General features: G+C 57.4%; 1 protein-coding gene across 1 annotated transcript in view; it reads right to left on the bottom strand.

Annotated features, from left to right (window-relative positions):
- PIK3R6 (phosphoinositide-3-kinase regulatory subunit 6) overlaps window positions 1-16904 on the bottom strand; it is a 54458-nt gene that overhangs the window by 14088 nt on the left and 23466 nt on the right. Inside the window, exons 3-15 of the mRNA XM_049636949.1 lie at window positions 15751-15834; window positions 15236-15327; window positions 14324-14392; window positions 13296-13428; window positions 12749-12818; window positions 11358-11541; window positions 8621-8786; window positions 8241-8327; window positions 6536-6959; window positions 6164-6242; window positions 5337-5459; window positions 2138-2248; window positions 230-317 (exon numbers count right to left, since the gene is read on the bottom strand). Coding sequence (XP_049492906.1) covers window positions 230-317; window positions 2138-2248; window positions 5337-5459; window positions 6164-6242; window positions 6536-6959; window positions 8241-8327; window positions 8621-8786; window positions 11358-11541; window positions 12749-12818; window positions 13296-13428; window positions 14324-14392; window positions 15236-15327; window positions 15751-15834 — 1710 coding nt within the window. The remainder of the gene's footprint in view (window positions 1-229; window positions 318-2137; window positions 2249-5336; window positions 5460-6163; window positions 6243-6535; window positions 6960-8240; window positions 8328-8620; window positions 8787-11357; window positions 11542-12748; window positions 12819-13295; window positions 13429-14323; window positions 14393-15235; window positions 15328-15750; window positions 15835-16904) is intronic.

Here is a 16904-nt window from a genome sequence, read left to right as displayed (position 1 = left end):
TCCCGCCTCACCCAGGCCGAGCGGAGCTGCTGAATTGTGACAGCATCTCTCCTTGGATGGAAAGGAAGCATCTCGAGGGTTCCAGTCCAGGCAAGCTTGGAGGAGCCAAGGGCACCCCGGTATTTGGTGGAGTTGGGGGGGGGGCATTAGGTGAGAGGCGGGAGAACATTCTAGAAACAGGGCTTGGCCGGAGATGCATCAATGAGCTCTGGGAAGGGAGGATGCTCACCTTTGGGGGGCTTGGTGTCTTGAATCTTCACCTTGAGCTCAGTGAGAAAAATGTCCTCTGCAGGGTGTTGGCTCAGGTCCCTGAAGATCTGGAGGGAGGGAGGAGGTGTGGACGGTTGGAGAGCTTCTGGAAGGAAGCAGGGCCGGGGCCCCCACTGTCCAGGCAGTGACTTCCCGGACCTGCCTGTCCACAGGTGTCCAGTGATGTAATATATTTACAAATAGGGGAGGCCGCTGGTATTGGAACCCGAGAGGTCCTCGACGGTCTGCAACCACGTCGGTCTAACGCGGAAGGAACGGGGCACACAGTTCACACAGGGGCGGGGCTGTGTGAGAAAATCTCTTGTGGACGCCAGAAGGGCCAGAGAGGGGGACCCCATTCCTGACTTGCAAGGCGAGACCAGCCAGGACGGAAGGGCTCGAGGGAGCTGAGCCATTCTGGGTTGGGGCTGGAAATCTGGGGCTGGAGGGGGGTCCCTGGGACCCTGATGGGTCAAGACAGGAAGCAGACCCTGCCACCGTCACAAACACAGGAAAAAACAGGACCGTGTGCGGGCCCCATCCCGACATTTTTCCAATCAAAGGATTACTCAGAACTAAGAACGATCCAGATGCCCAACCACAGAACCACTCCCGGCCTCCTGACAGCTTCTGAGCCAGGGCACAGTCCTGCTTTGGGGGCTTCTCCCCCAAATCACCTGACTTGAGCCCAAAGCCACGTTATAAGTGCCTTCTAACAGCCTCTGCCCACGGTTGTCCATGCTGTGCACTGCTCCACGCTGCCGGCCTGGCCAGAACCAGCAAACCCAGGTCTGCTCCAGGGGCCTCTGGCCAAAGGGCAGCGACGGGATGCCTAACCTTTCAATTTATTTGCGCGGCTGAGATGTTTACTCCCTTTACCAGCCTGAGAGGTTTACTCCCATCTGTTTGTTTGACTTGGGTTGTTTCGTTTTGCCTTTTGGAAACCAGCGACAGGAGCTAATTGCCTCATTTAGGTCAAAAAGGGGTAAGGTCATGAAGAAAATTTCCACCATGGGATGCAGAGTGAGGGACGAGAATCCGGAAGGAGAGAGGAAGCAGCAGAGGCCGCCTCCCGAAATCTCAGGTTGAGGGGGACGGTCCTGGAGAAGCCGGGAACAGACTGGGAGGGCATGCATCATGGGGTTTTGCCTGAACTGGTGGGGGGGGGGGGCTTCATGTCTGCTGGGGAGGTGTGCATGCATGTGTAGGCATGGACAGAAGCTTTGGGGACACCTAATGGTCTCCACTTTCCCCCCAGCAGAGTGGGTGGCCGAGCCACTTGCTGAGAGTGAGGACTCAAGGAAAGCAGGGAAGGCGGGAACAGCCACTGCGGCAGGGAAAGGAGCAGGCTGGACACCGTGGGTGTGTCTGTGTCCGTGTCCGGCCAGAGGGCTTCGGCTTATTTTTTAGCAGGTGCTCAGGGGCCCCGAGCTTAGCAAGAGCTGAGGCGCACTTCAGAGCTGCCCTGGGCTCGGGTTTTGCTGGGAGGGGAGACAGAGGGGAATCGAGGACGCAGGGGCGGAGGGGTGGGGGGGAGAAGGGGAGGGGCCTTGCAGGGGCGGCAGTGTGTGATCAGAGACTGGACAGCGAGCCTTGAGGATTTCTGAGATGAAGCGATTGCTGGTGAGAACTTTCGCAGCAGCCCTATCGCCAGCCCTCCGCGGGGTCAAGGCCTAAAGCATCTTTCCACGCGAAGATGTACTTCTGCTCAGGCCGGATGCCTGTGAAGTTAATGATTATCCGATTCGTCCAAAGATTGGAAAGACACGGTTAGCAACCAGGAGCGTCTGGGTGGGTCTGTGACGTGTGCCCTGCTAACCCGTGTCTCCCCAGAGCCGGAGTGTTTTGGAGGTGGGGTCCCGGGGGGCGGGGGGAGGGCCACACTTACCTTGACTGTGTAGATCTGGAAGTAGATGGGTTGGGTGCCCATGCGAAGGTAGTAGGTGATGACATCCAGGATGAAGGGGTCCACGGTCCGGGATGTGTCCAGGGAGGGAGGCTGTGAGGGGGGCAGGGGAGGCCTTCAGCCGCCACCCTCCGGGCTATGGTGGGAGGTGCTGTTTTCGGAACGGAGAAACTCTAAGGCTCCCGTGTCCCCTCCGTGAGGCACTAAACCCAACTGGTCCCTCAACGCAGTCCAGGCCCTGCTGACCGCCTGATGTCTACTCCTCAGGCAAATACACCTGTCCAGGGTCCCGGCCCCCCAGGGCCTCCGATGCATTCCACTTTGCACAAAGACACAGGGGGCGCCTCTAGCTGGAAGGGAAGGAGCTGGACGCTTGGGGTAAGGACCAGATGCTTGAGAACATAGCCAATGATCACAGGGGCTGAACTGAGTTCCAGGTTAGGATTAGGCGTTCACTGGCCAGGTGACCTTGGGCCCGAGAGGCGAGGTGATTTGCTGTCTCCTTTACCTCTTGTCGTATTCAAGTATTATATCATTATCTATCGATCGATCGATCGATCTGTCTATCGATCTATCTCTCACACTGTTTCCAGTCTCTTCATGTGGAAACTGCGTTTGGACTAAGTGTGGGGGCCATACAAACTGATAATTATTAGGGCAAAGCAAGCAGGGGGAACCCTGATTTCTACATGTGTCCTGGCATGGGGGCGGGGGAAAAGGTACCAACCAAAGAGCAGAAGTGAGACCTGCATCAGATGTTCCTCCCCTAATAGCCTCCAAGTCTTATTTATTTATTAAAAAATATTTTAATGTTTATTTATTTCTGAGAGAGAGAGAGAGAGAGAGAGAGAGAGAGAGAGAGAGAAAGCATAAGCAGGGGAGGGGAAGAGAGAGAGGGAGATGCAGAATCCGAAGCAGGCTCCAGGCTCTGAGCTGTCAGCACAGAGCCCGACGCGGAGCTTGAACTCACAAGCCGTGAGATCATGACCTGAGCTGAAGTTGGACGCTCAACCGACTGAGCCACCCAGGTGCCCCAAATGTTTTTATTTTGGGGGAGATAGAATGAGCAGGAGCAAAGCAGGGGCGGAGAGAAAGCATGAGAGAGAGAGAGAGAGAGAGAGAGAGAGAGAGAGAGAATCCCAAGCAGGCTCTGCACTGTAAGCACAGAGCCCGATGCGGGGCTCGAACCCACAAACCATGAGATCATGACCTGAGCCAAAATCAAGAGTCAGATGCTCAACCGACTGAGCCACCCAGGCGCCCCTGATAGCCTCCAAGTTTTGAGGAAAAGGTATTTCAATACTTGGCTAACCAGTCTTCTGTGTATGCACAAAGACACTTTTCGGGTCAGCAATAATTCAGGAAACAGGCCCCCCCCTACATTTTTATTAGAAGGTATAAGAAAGAACCCCAATCAATCAGGCAATAAAATGACACAAAGATCTCAGTGAAGTGTCAACTTAGAATATAAGGTACTTATGAGTATTTGGGGGGGCTCAGTCAGTTAAGTGTCAAACTTCAGCTCAGGTCATGCTCTCGCAGTTCGTGGGCTCGAGCCCCGCGTCGGGCTCTGTGCTGACGGCTCAGAGCCTGGAGCCTGCTTCGGATTCTGTGTCTCCCTCTCTCTCTGCCCCTCCCCCGTTCATGCTCTGTCTCTCTCTGTCTCACAAATAAATAAAAACGTTAAAAAAAATTAAAAAAAAAAAAACTTGACAAAATTCTAATATTTATCTGGAAACAGATATAGTCTGAAACATTTTCCGGAAGAAGAGTAATGAAGTCGGTTTATCCTGCCTGCTATTAAAATATGAAAGTACCAATGTGTCCGGAAATGAATGGATCAACAAGAAAGAATAAAAATTTAGTAAACGAGAAAAGTGGCATTTCAGACTGATGGGGCAAGATGGCTTGTGCTATAAATAGCTTTAGGACAACTGGCTACACATTTGGAAAAAAGAAATTCGCCTGCTTCACACAAAGCACTGAAACCAGTCGCAGGCACGTTAATTTAAATGTGAAAACCGAGGCATTAAAAGACTTACAGTAAATTATCAGGGAATATTTATCTACTCTTGGATGTAATTTAATCAGCAGAGGAGAACCTTCAAAGCAGGACTCCAAAGGCAGGTCTCTCAAAGGATAAAAGTTCTGAGTGTGACATAAAAATATTAAACTTCTGGGGGCGCCCGGGGGGCTCAGTCGGTGGAGCGCCCGCCTCCTGGTTTCGGCTCAGGTCATATCTCACGGTTTGTGAGTTCGAGCCCCGCGTCAGGCTCTGTGCTGACAGCTCGGAGCCTGGAGCCTGCTTCGGACTCTGTGTCTCGCTCTCTCTCTGCCCCTCTCCTGCTCATGCTCTCTCTGTCTCTCAGAAATAAATAAACATTACAAAAATTAATAAAGAAAAAAAAAGAAAAAATATATCAAACTTCTGTAAGTCCGAAAACACTGCTGATGAAATTCACAGGCAAATAACAGAGTGGAAAAAAGCGTCAGCAACACCTGACGGCTAAAAGGTTAAGATTCTCTTAGTAGTAGGGGCACCTGCCTGGCTCACTCAGTGCGTAGAGCCAGCGACCCTTAATCTCAGGGTTGTGAGTTCGAGCCCCACGTTGGGGGGTGGGGTGGAGTTTACTTGGAAAAAAAAAAAAAAAGAGATTCTCTTAATATATGAAGATCTTTTCAAGTCGCTGGAAGATGAACTCACGAGCCGTCTACCTGGAATCAAGCTGTCCGGTTCCGGGTGGGAGTCCACCTCTTCTCTTCTTACTTTGGACAAGTTCCCTAATCTCGTGCCTCAGTAGTTTGGTCTGTAAAGTGGGCAGATGGCTATACTTGCACCTGCCGACAAGAGTGCCTACTTGGTAGGGCCGTGCAGTGAGAGTGCCCTTGAACAGCGCCTGGCACCTGTAAGTGCTCAGGAAACACGGGCTATTACACTCATGGAGAGGCCGTCCCAGGAAGCACCTTGGCCTACACGCTAAGGAAAGGATGTTTTGCTCGATGGTCTGCCCGGTGTTCCACCCAAAGCAGGTGCCTGGGGGAATTTCGACCACCAGCTTCCATGTTTCCTTCTGGCCTCATCCCACCCCGGGCGGGGGGGCGCCCTGGGGTTGACCCTTGAGGTCAAGGGTCAAGGGTAACATCTGAAATGCCCCCGATCCCGCCCTCGCTGCCCCCTTACCATCTCTGCCAGCTTGTGGATGGCCGGGCACAGTGTGTTCACGGTGCTCTCATACCACGGGTCTGCGCGGCCCAGGAATGTGGCCAGCTCTCTGAGCTCCGAATGTCTGCATGATGCCTGTTTCTGGGGACAAGGGGACGGGGCAGACCCATCAGGCCGGGTCTCTGGCCAGAGGGTCCCCTCCGCAGACTGGCCTCGGGATTACGGTCCGATCACTGAACCTCTTGGGGCCTCGGTTTCTCTGCCGTGTGAAGCCTATTGGGTCTTATACGTCAGATGAAGCTGGTAAACCCTTAACTGAGGACCGCTTGCTGGGGACATTGAACGATGATCTTCAGCCTTGGAAGCAGAGAGACAAATACTGCTTGGAATTGAATGCTCCCCACTAAGCAAGCAGAGCGGGGCAATCGAATAATCGAAAAGCCGCCAAGGCGAGTCTGGCCCCCAATAGATCAAAGGGCTCCCACTGCCCGAAACTTCTTTTCATGGGATCCCAGGAAGCATGCTGTGCGTGCGTGTGAGCCCCTGTTTGAGGAGAGGCTTGCAATAAATTCCACCAGGAAAGCAAAACAAAACTCAGCACTGGGCAGGCTGCCCGCCCCGCCCCCCCCCCCCCCAAGGGGACACTGAGCCTCCAGGGCCTGCGTCTGTGGCTTCCGGGACACAGACCCACAAGGGCTCCCCCAGCCCCGCATCCTAAGGAAGGGTGATCCTAGTCCCTGGGGCCAGGGATGGGGCTAAAGCGTGCCCCCTGCCCAGCCCCTGAGGCAGGGGACGCCCCTCCCACGTCCTCCCCGACGTGCCTCCCCGCTCCCCTGCCCAGCCACCTCGGGTGCCAGCACGGGGATGTAGTACAGCTGTAGACTGAGCCTGGGGGTGAGGCAGCACTTCTGGGTCTCTCGTTTCCTAGCAAAGAGGGCGGAACACAGGGGTCAGGGCAGGGGTTTGCGCTTCCAACGGTTCCACATCCTGGTTCTGCTCTGTATTCTCTCTTGCCTGTGAGCGACCTACTCAATCTCTCGGCACCCGTTTTCTCATCTGCAGAATGGGCGCAGTGTGGTGACGAGAACTGCTGGGCTCGCCAGAACGTAAAGCGCCGAGCTGGGGAGCGCAGTGCCCCCTGGCGGCGGCGGCGGCGAGCTGGGTCTGACGCAGCCCCGCCCCCCCCCCGCCCCGCCCCGCCCCCCTCCGGGCCCTACCTGAGGCAGTGGTAGGCCTGGGCCAGGCGCCCCAGCATCCTGTCGTCCCCCAGCACCAGCACCCTGGCCGTGTGAAGCCGCGACACACCAGGCAGTAGCTCCCCGTCCCCACTGGGCCTGCCCGTCCTGCGGTGTAGACCCGGGGGCCCGTCCCAGCACGCGGGCATCAAGACGTCCGGGAGCCGCACCCGCTTCTTGACGCCGCCTTTGCGCTGCAGCCTGGCGCGCTCCATCTCGGGGCTGCCGGGTAGGGGCAGCTCGTCAGCCCCCGGAGGAAGGTCCCGCTCGATGCCGCTGTCGGTGGACAGCATGGACACCCGGGCCAGCTCCCGGTCCGGCCAGAGGCCCTGCAGGTCCAAGGCCTCCAAGTCAGTGCTGAGGCACAGCTGGGATCGCGGGCGCAGGAAGAGCACCAGTTCCTTCCCTGGGATGCGAGGAGCGGGGAGGAGAGGTCAGAGGAGGCTGGCAGGGCCTCACCCCTGCAAGGCCTGGGCTCCCGTGTTTCTCAAACACCGTTCAGCTGGACAGAAGCCCCATAAGATGCCCCGCGAAGGAACAAAGGTCCTGCGGTGAACAGAGATGGCGAAGCCCGCATATTCCTGACACCTCGTGTTGAGTACATGTACTCAAGGCTCTGAGAAGTCCTGCAGTAGTCAGCTACACTCGGTACCTTCCCCTTCGCTGACCCTGGAGCCCTCTTTATTAGCTTCCTCCTATCCTCTTACTGCCTGTGGCTTCCCCTGGGACACAGAGAGCAGACCCTGCCTACTCCAGGAAAGACTTCTAGGCTTTTCTTTCTTTCTTTCCTTCTTTCTTTTGAGAAATGTTTTTTTATTTTTATTATTTTTTTAAATGTTTATTTATTTTTGACAGAGAGAGAGAGACAGCATGAGCAGGGGAGGGGAAGAGAGAGAGGGAGACACAGAATCTGAGGCAGGCTCCAGGCTCCGAGCGGTCGGCACAGAGCCCCACGCGGGGCTCGAACTCACAAACGGTGAGATCATGATCTGAGCTGCAGTCTGACGCTTAACCGCTGAGCCACCCAGATGCCCTTAGGCTTTTCTAATCTACTTTAATTTTATTACCCATGAGGAAACTGAGGCCCAGAGAGAACACAGAGTCAGTCTAGGATGACCCAGCCCATGCAAGGAGGGACTTGGGCCTAGTTCACCAGCCAGCACTTCCCTCCACCCCCACCCCCACCTCTCTTGAGAAGAGCCAGGGACAGTGTGAGGGGAAGGCCAGTGTGGACAGAAGTGTGAGGCAAGCAGACCCCTCCAGCTCCTGGAACTGTAACTCTTGTGTGACTGCCTCCTTCTTGGGGACATTCATTGTCTGTCGGCATCAGCTTGGGCATGTGGCACTTTCTAGGTGAGGCCAGTGGCTAAGGCACCGAGCTCTTCTGGCATAGAGAAAATGCGTTCCTCCAGACGTGCAGAACAGCTCAGGGAGCAAGGCGCACACACGTGAACACACACACACACAGATGTGCACACACACGCAAGGACATAAATAGATACACGTGATACACGCAGTCACGCAGACACAGACCTATAGGCCCATGAAAGCACAGTTGCGCGCACACACACAAACACAGACACGCGAATGCACACACACACAGTGAGAAACACACACACACACACACACACACACACACACACTCATTTCCCTTCAGCTCTGCACGGAGGAGGTGTGAGGCACTTACAGAGCTGTTCTTCATCCGTCCACAGGTGGAAGGTGATGTGGGGGCTGGGCAGAGGGATGTTTGGCTGCGGGGACTGCAGGGGGTCACCTGAAAGAAGGGGGGGGCGGGCTGTGGGATTCTCCTCTGCCCTCCCCTGCGGCTCCTGGAGGGCCCCGGGGGGGGGCGTGCAGAGACCCTCTCTCCCCCATATGGTCTGGTCCAGGCTTCCTCTCTGCCTGCTTAGCCCGGGACCGTCCAAGTTCCCCGGGCGGCCCTCGGTCCCCAGGCCCCCCAGGAGCCGCGCAGGCCCGCCCGCCTCAGCCACGCACGGCAGGTGCAGCGCTGCTCTCCGGCGCCCCCCTGCGGGCCCTCGCCGGGCCTCGCCGCCCCCGCCCGCTTACCGCCGCAGCGCCCCCTGGCGGCCGCCGCTGGCCCCAGCAGCGAGCAGTAAATCTCCTCCAGCCTCTCCAGGTGTCCCTCCCGGCTCGGGCTGGGCTCGCTGGCCATCTGCTCCACGGCTGCCACCACGGCGTGGAAATAGCGCTCCAGGGCCTGGCGAGGGCTGGCCTGTCGGGGAGGGGCGCCAGAGCCTGGGTCCCGGCCCAGCACCCCCCCCCCCCCCCGGGCTCCGAGGTTGCCCGATGCTGCCCACACCTGAGCGTCCTCTCTGTCCCCCACACGGGGCTGCCCCGCAACGGCGGGACCCCAGAGGGGCAGGGAGGGCCTCCCTTGGGTCAGTGTTCTGCCTCTGCCTGGATGTAAACTCCAGGAAGGCAGTTGTTTACAGCGGCATCCGCAGCGCCTAGAACACGCCCTGGTGTGGCGCATGGTGGGTGCTCCCTAAATAGTTGCTGTATGATTATTTTCTCGCCCTTGTTCTTTCAATCAGCTCACTTTGGTTCCCAGCTATTTCAGAAGGACAATTTGTTGGTAATCTATATAAAAAGGCTAGAGTCACACGTCCCACTTAGAAAAATAACCAAGATGAATATAATCATCACAAACCACTATTTTTAAGTGCCAGCCTGCCAAGGCTTTATGGCTTGAAGCTTGCCTTCTCTTTTTAAAAAGAGAAGTTAGGGGCGCCCGGGGGGGCTCAGTCGGTTTAAGCCTCCGACTTCAGCTCAGGTCATGATCTCGCAGCTTGTGGGTTCGAGCCCCGCGTCGGGCTCTGTGCTGACAGCTCAGAGCCTGGACCCTGCTTCCAATTCTGTGTCTCCCTCTCTTTCTGCCCCTCCCCTGCTCACACTCTGTCTCTCTCTCCCTCTCAAAAATAAATAAACTTAAAAAAAAGAAAAAGGGAAGTGAGTGTTAAAGAAGTTAGGGGTAGAACACCAAGCTGAGCCTTTCTCCTTAATGGGAATGGATGGGAACAGGTTTTGAAAGCTTCTCACTGGGCAATCCCATGCTCTTCAGCTCCTCCCTCCCGAGGTGCAGATCTGAAACCCTGAGAGGAGCCCTGCATGATGTTTTCTGTCTTCCCTCACCACCCCCCCACCCCCCCTGCCCCGGCACCAGCCAATCCCATCCCACAGCTCAGCAGGTGCAGGGCTCCAATGAGTCCACAGGCAGGCACACCAGGGCTTGTTTTCGTCTCTGGTCTGTGCTGGGGGGGGTCTGCTGAGCGGGATCCTAACCTCCTGATTAAGGGAGGGAGGGTCATTCTGGGTGGCTAGGGCTCCAATAAACACTTGTGGAGCGAACAGATAATGCAACGAGAAGATGACCGAATCAGAGTTAGAAGGGGCCATCGGGTCCATTTCATCTCACTGCTTAATTTATAAATACACTAATATTTATTGAGCACCCACGACATGCCATACCCTGTTCTAGATGCTGGGATACAGCTGTGAACAAAACAGATAAAAATTCCTGTTCCCAGGGAGTTTATATTATAGTGTATGTCTCTCTCTCCACCCCCCCCCCCCAATGATACTAAACAAGAGAAGTAAAATTTATAGTACGATAAATTGCAGAGAAGAAGGATGTGAAATTGGGGGCAGGGGCTGACATTTTAGATAATGTGATCAGGGAAGTCTCACCGACAGGCGACTTTTGAGTAAAGTCCTAAAGGAAGTGAGAGAGCGAGCCATGTGGATATCAGAGAGAATGGTCCAAGCATCGGAAACGGCATGTGCAAAGGCCCTGGGGTGTAAGCATGCCTGGCATATTTGAGGGACAATAGGGAGACCTATGTAGCTGGAGCAGAGAGGAAGAGAGGGAAAGTACAGAAGATGGAATCAGATGGAATCAGAGAGGAAGCGAGGAGGTGGGACAGATCTCGAGGGCCTTGTAGGCCATTGTGAGGTCTTTGGCTTTGATTCCATGCGCAACAGTGTGATAAATGCTATGGTGGCTCCCCGGATTCCCACCTTCAAGACTGAGGCACTCATTAGCCCCCGCTGCTGGGAGCATTAGCAACCGTCAGCTGTCAGCTGAGTCCCTTTCCATAGTCAGCCTCCGGTAAAAAAAAAATGCCACTCTCCACGGTCATGTCCCTTCCTGAGGATCGTCCACATCCAATAATTAATAGATGCGGGAGTATCAAGGCCCGGCCTCTCACCCTAATTCGGGACAACTGTATACAGAGTTTGGTATCTCCTGCTAAAAAGGGGTGGTGGGGCAGTGGGGCCGGAGGCGGTGGAACATAAGTTTGAGGTCGGAGAGATCTGGGTTCAAACCCTGACCCAGTCACTTTGTACCTGTGTGACCACAGGCAGGTTATCAACCTCTCTGTGCCCCAGTTTTAATGATTATACCCATTCACAATGTTGTTGACACGTGGTGAGCCTTTTTAAAATGTGATACATGTAAAAGTGTCTAGCGCCGTGCCTGGGACACCACAGACATTGAGTCGACAGCACCTATCCGGGTTATCGTCGTCTGTATTATTAAGGAAATAGACCAAAACGTTGATTGGGAATACATCTGGGTGGGCGGGTGTGAGCGATTTTTCTTTCCTCTTTCGGCCTGCGTGCATTCCCGCCCCGGATTTTCCTTAATGAGTTCGTACTGCTTCCGCATTGAGGGGGCAAGGGTGGTCTGAACAGGGGAGAAGGAGGGCAGACGGGGAGGAGAACTGGCGTGTGCGTGCAGGGCCCCGGGCGCAGCCAAGGAGGGCTGGGGCGGGGCGGTTACCTGCAGCTTCCTCTGCAGAGCGCCTGCGTGGCAGGCGTCCCCCAGGGCGGCCTGCAGGGCGTGGGCGACCACGTGGCGCATGCAGGCCTCGGGCGTCTGCTGCACCTGCGCCGCCTCGAGCTCCAGCAGCAGCGCGCTGCACACGGATGGGGACACCAGCTCGGGGTCCACGAAGAGGAATGCTCTGAGGGCAGAGGTGGTGGGGGGGGAGGGTTACTGCAGAGGATGGCTGCGGCGGGGAGAGCGCCTGGAAGGGCAGCGTGGAGCCCTGCAGCCCCCGAGTATTTTGTTCCTCCAAAAACGGGAGCCTCGGATTCCAAAGTCTATGGGGGTTGGGGCGCCTGGGTGGCTCAGTCGGTTGAGGGTCAGACTCTTGATGTCGGCTCAGGTCATGATCTCACGGTTGGTGGGGTGGCGCCCCGCCTCGGGCTCCGCGCTGACGGCTTGGGATTCTCTCTCTCCCTCTCTCTCTGCGCTGCCCTCTCTCAAAAATAAATAAACTTAAAAAAAAAAAAAGTCTCTGGGGGGACAGCAATAGGGAGGAGTGGGGACTGTGGCAAATCAGAGAGCAGGCAGGAACAGCTGGCCCCCGTTGGGTGCCCCCTAGTCTCGCGACCAGGCAAGTCCCAAGCTAAATCCTGTCCCCCACCCCCTCAGCTCTGTGGTCCACTGATGACATCGCCCTCCAGGAGGGACCCTAATTCCTTCCTGCCCAAGCGGACTCTGGACCCTGAGTGAGCCCCACCTCCTCCCATCACCCCATCATGCCAGCGCCTGCCCTCCCTCCCGCCCCTGCTCTCCTTCCTGGCTCCCGGCTCCTCTGGGTCTCTCCACCTCACCTCCCTGCACCCCCCATGAACACAGCCTCAAGCCACCCCTTCCAGGGCCGGGTTAGCAGCGGCACCCCCAACTTCACCCGCCCCTTTTCCCCACACCAACAGCAGACATTTCCTCAATCTTATCCGAAGGGCCAGGCACACACAGACGAAAGCCCCAGATTTCACGGTGTGACTGTGGCCTGGACCATAAGCAGCCGGGAGCCACCTCTGGCCGGCTGGCTGGCCGGCTGATGCTGCATCATGGCCAAGGGCGGGACGGAGGTGGAACGACAGAACTCCAGACCGGCCCAGTGCTCGTATCACCTTCTGCATGTGAGCGGGAGGGCTCTGAGCCAGCCCCAGGGGACAGACCCACCACCCTGCTTCCTGTGATCTCCAGAGAAGGCAGGCCCCGCCCACCCTTGCAAATACACTCTGCCCCGGGACAAATGCCATGGACAGGAAACTCTGCTGGGGTTCCTCCCCACCCAGCCTTGTCCCCCTCAGTGAGCAGTCATGGCGTCCCAACACCTGGAGGGGACGGAAGTCAGCACGCTGTCAGGGGTCACTCACCTCTCCTGGTAGGGGTACAGCTCACTCGTCAGGTTCTGCTCGGCAATGACCAGCCTTTGGTACAGGGTCCCTGCAAAGCAGACCGCATCAGCCAACCGGCTTCTGGTCTCTGACCCCCATTTCGCACCCTCCACAGAAGGTGCTGGGACTTTTGAGCTCCAGGAACCTCGGAGGAAAAGCAAGACGGTGGATGGAGCTGCACTGCAGCTCTTATCTGAGACGGCTCTCACCTGGGACAGGTCTCACCTGGGACAGCTCCTACCTGGGACAGGTCTCACCTGGGACAGCTCCTACCTGGGACAGGTCTCACCTGGGACAGACCTCACCTGGGACAGGTCCTACCTGGGACAGGTCTCACCTGGGACAGCTACCTGGGACAGTTCTCACCTGGGACAGGCCTCACCTGGGACAGCTCCTACCTGGGACAGGTCTCATCTGGGACAGGTCCTACCTGGGACAGCTCCTACCTGGGACAGGTCTCACCCGGGACAGCTCCTACCTGGGACAGTTCTCACCCGGGACAGCCTCTACCTGGGACAGCTCTCACCTGGGACAGCGGTCTCCGTTTTCAGCCTTATGGCGCAGTCCAAGGCGACCGTGCAGTAGGGGGCGGGCAGGGTTAGCAACCTTGTGCAAAAGGTGTAGGTTCTCCGGTAGAGCTCCTCCGTGATGCCCGTGGCCTGGGTGGGAGGGAGGAGTTGGGTGCCCAGAGCCCTAGGTCACAAAGGGTGCTGGGTGGGTGGGAGGGGGGGGTGGAGAGGAGGAAAGGCAGGTCTGACAGCCAGACCTGGGCTCACACCTCCCTCCCAAACGTACACCCTTAGTCTCTTCACCCGGCACCTGAAAGACACCTCTCGGACACCCCACTCAAACTCGCCCCAAAGGGGATCCATCTCACCCTGTCCTGCCAGCAAATCCACTCCCCTCCCCTCCCCCCTGCTTGTCCGGGCAGCACATTCCTGCGGGGCTCTAGGCTGAAAACTTGGAGTCTCGTCTCCAGCCTGCCGGGGGCGATATCCCGCAGGCATGACGCTCCCAGTGCAGTGGCCACGGGGCTCCGCTTCCTCCTGCGCCTTCTGCCTTGGCCCGAGCCCAGCCCCCTCCTGCCCCTGGGTCCCGGCAGCCCCCGAACTGTTCTCTCTGCCCCTCATCTCCCTCGCTGCCCTGTCCCACCCCCTGCGACCGTACACAGCTCCTGATCGCTGTTGTCCAGACATTTTCTCGGTGGCTTGTCCCTTTCCTAAGCAGGGATCAGTGATGGCCCCCGGGGCGCGTGGGAACAATCCCGAGGACCCCATTCCGGCATTCGAGGCTCTCATGCCTCCCGCGCACTGCTTTCCCAACTTCCTCCCCAGTAGCCCGCTTTGTGTATTAGGGACAGGGCACCGCGAGTGTGGAGAAGACGGTTTGGGGCAGGCCACCCAAGAGTGGAGAAGACGGTTTGGGGCAGGCCACCCAAGAGTTCTCCTAGGCGCGCCCAGGCAGAGACTGCGTGTCTCCTGCGGGAGAGGACAGTGTCTGGCCCTGCCACGTGTGGGTTGCCACGACCGCCCTGACCCTCGGCGTCACGCTCACCTTAGTGAGCACATACATTAGCGTGTGCAGCAAGGGGATGATCGCGTGCCGGATGTCCTCGCTCTCTGCCTGGAAAACAGGAGATCGCAGGGCATTTACTGGTCTGCGGGCCCGGGGGAGGGGGCATGGGGAGGTGTGGAGGGTCACTTTCGGCGGTCCAAGAACGATTTTGAAAACGTCATCCTGGGGCGCCTGGGTGGCGCAGTCGGTTAAGCGTCCGACTTCAGCCAGGTCACGATCTCGCGGTCCGTGAGTTCGAGCCCCGCGTCAGGCTCTGGGCTGATGGCTCAGAGCCTGGAGCCTGTTTCCGATTCTGTGTCTCCCTCTCTCTCTGCCCCTCCCCCGTTCATGCTCTGTCTCTCTCTGTCCCAAAAATAAATTAAAAAAAAAAAAAACAAAAAACAACGTTGAAAACGTCATCCTAAGGGAAGGAGGGGAGCCCCGGAGGCGGGGCTTGCCCTGCGCCTGGGGGCGGGGGTGGGAAGTGCCAGGCCCCGCCCCCCCCACTCTTCCCCTTGCAATGCAGGAGAGAGCCAGAGTGGATATTATTTTTTTATTCAATGTTAATAAAAAATCACGTCAAAAAAAGAAAGAAAGAAAGAAAAGGTCATAAGAAATAGGCATTTATGTTTATTGATATTCTGTCTCTCTGCCAGTGGGGGCTTTTCCATTTACGGTCCTGGGGGAACAGGCCAAGTCAAGTGAAGCAATGAGAGTCAGGATCAAGAAAATCTCACTGACAGAAGCGTGCGGGAGGGAGACACGGCTGGTAAACATCATGCTGACGGTCCACAAGTGACCAGAGTCTGGGGGACGCGGCTCTGATGGCCCCGAGGCCCCAGCTGGCTGGGTCTCTCTCTCCCTCTCCCTCTCTCCTACCCCCGCCCGCCTCCCCGAAGCCCCAGAACACACCTTCTCCAGTTCTCTGAGCAGAATGCGGACCAGAGCCGGACTCTTTCCAGGATCTCGCTCCACCTTCTTATGCAGGGACCATCTCCACATGCCTGGCCGGGAGAAAGGGGAGCCCGGCACACGTAGATGGGGCAGGGGGCTCTTAGCGGGGGACCCCCGGAGCGGGACCCTGCGCCCTGGAGCCCCAGACCGTGACTCTGAGCAGCCACGAGTCTGACCCCTCAGCTGGGCATCTGGCTCTGGGGCCACATGGCTGGACTTCTCACCCGTGGAATCCTGCTCTGCTGATATTTGAGGACAGGGGGCTCTCAGGGCGGAAAGGCAGGCAGAGGGACACTAGGGGGACACAGGTGTATGCCTGTGGCTTAGGGACCGGCGATGTTTGTAGGTCTGCGCCCGGGGCCACGTTTCTGGGAGTCTGGCGGGCGCAGAGGGTCGAGGGGAATTTGGTTCGCCAGGGGGGTTGGGAAGGTGGTTGGGAGAGATCGTGGCAGAGGCCGCCTGCTGGCTTTTACCTTGGTTGCTCTGCAGGGCCGGGGCCTGGGCGCCGAGCTCCCGGAGCACGGCCTGCACACTCCGTTGGAGATCCAGCTCAGCATCTGGGCGGCAGGGGCGGGCGAGCATTGAGGCCAGGAGCTTTGAGGCCCCCGGCGTCCCCCTCCCCCCCACCCCTGCACTCCCTGAGACCGTCTTCAGCCCCCCTTCTCCAAGTCCGAGAGGTGCTCCAAAGTGGCCAGCTCAGAGCAGACAGCGGGCACACGGGCCCGAAACACAGCCTTCCAGTCACCATCTCCCTGTGCTCCGTAAAACCAGAGTGCTGTCAGTGTGCCCCCGGCGGTACGCGGGATGATTTTATAGGGCCCTCAGATGGTCCTAAAACAATCGAATCACTACGCTGTTATTTTAATGTGTGCTTGAAAAAAAATTTTTAAATGTTTATTTCTTTATTTTGAGAGACAGAGAAAGCGAGCGAGCAGGGGAGGGGCAGAGAGAGAGAGAGAGAGAGAGGAGAGAGAGAGAACCCCAAGCAGGCCAGCGCAGAGCCCGACATGGGGCTCGAACCCACAAACCACGAGATCATGACCGGAGCCGGAATCGAGACTCAGACTCTCAACCGACCGAGACACCCAGGCGCCCCTGAAAAACAGTATTTCTAAGGGGTTCCTCAATCGATACATGAAGTGAAAATTTAAAGCCAACCGAAAGAAACGGGTCAGATAAATGCTGGGGCAGGAGGTGACCGCGCCCTGATCAAGTGAACTCAGGCTCTAAGTCACCCTCCCCACCCCCACCCCCCATCTTGGCCCCGGTCCTGCCTTCCGCCTGCCTGTGGACTGGTTTTAGCAGAACCCTCTCAGCAGGAACCTGCACCCTTGGTGTCTCCTCCCAGGGATCTCCCATCCGCTGGCCCCCTCGCCGTCCACTGGCTACAACCCCCCTAGCCGTCTGTCTCTTTGGGGGCCGAGCCCCTGTTGAAATGGCCTCAGATCCAGTCCTCACCATCTGAACAAGTGAGGTTCACTGGTAACGGGGAGGAGGCCCCTGGCCCATCTCCCACTACGGGGAGGTTAGCTGGGCTCTGTGCGGGCAGCCCGTCACCCGCTGTGGGGCCACGACGGGGAGCCGTGGGCCCTCACAGTCTCCTCCTCGGACACTGGGGCCCTTCTCC

Source organism: Panthera uncia, chromosome E1 (assembly GCF_023721935.1).
Source record: "Panthera uncia isolate 11264 chromosome E1, Puncia_PCG_1.0, whole genome shotgun sequence".
Lineage (NCBI taxonomy): Eukaryota > Metazoa > Chordata > Mammalia > Carnivora > Felidae > Panthera > Panthera uncia.
The sequence above is the reverse complement of the archived record's forward strand: the minus strand, read 5'-3'. Positions and strand labels throughout refer to the sequence as shown.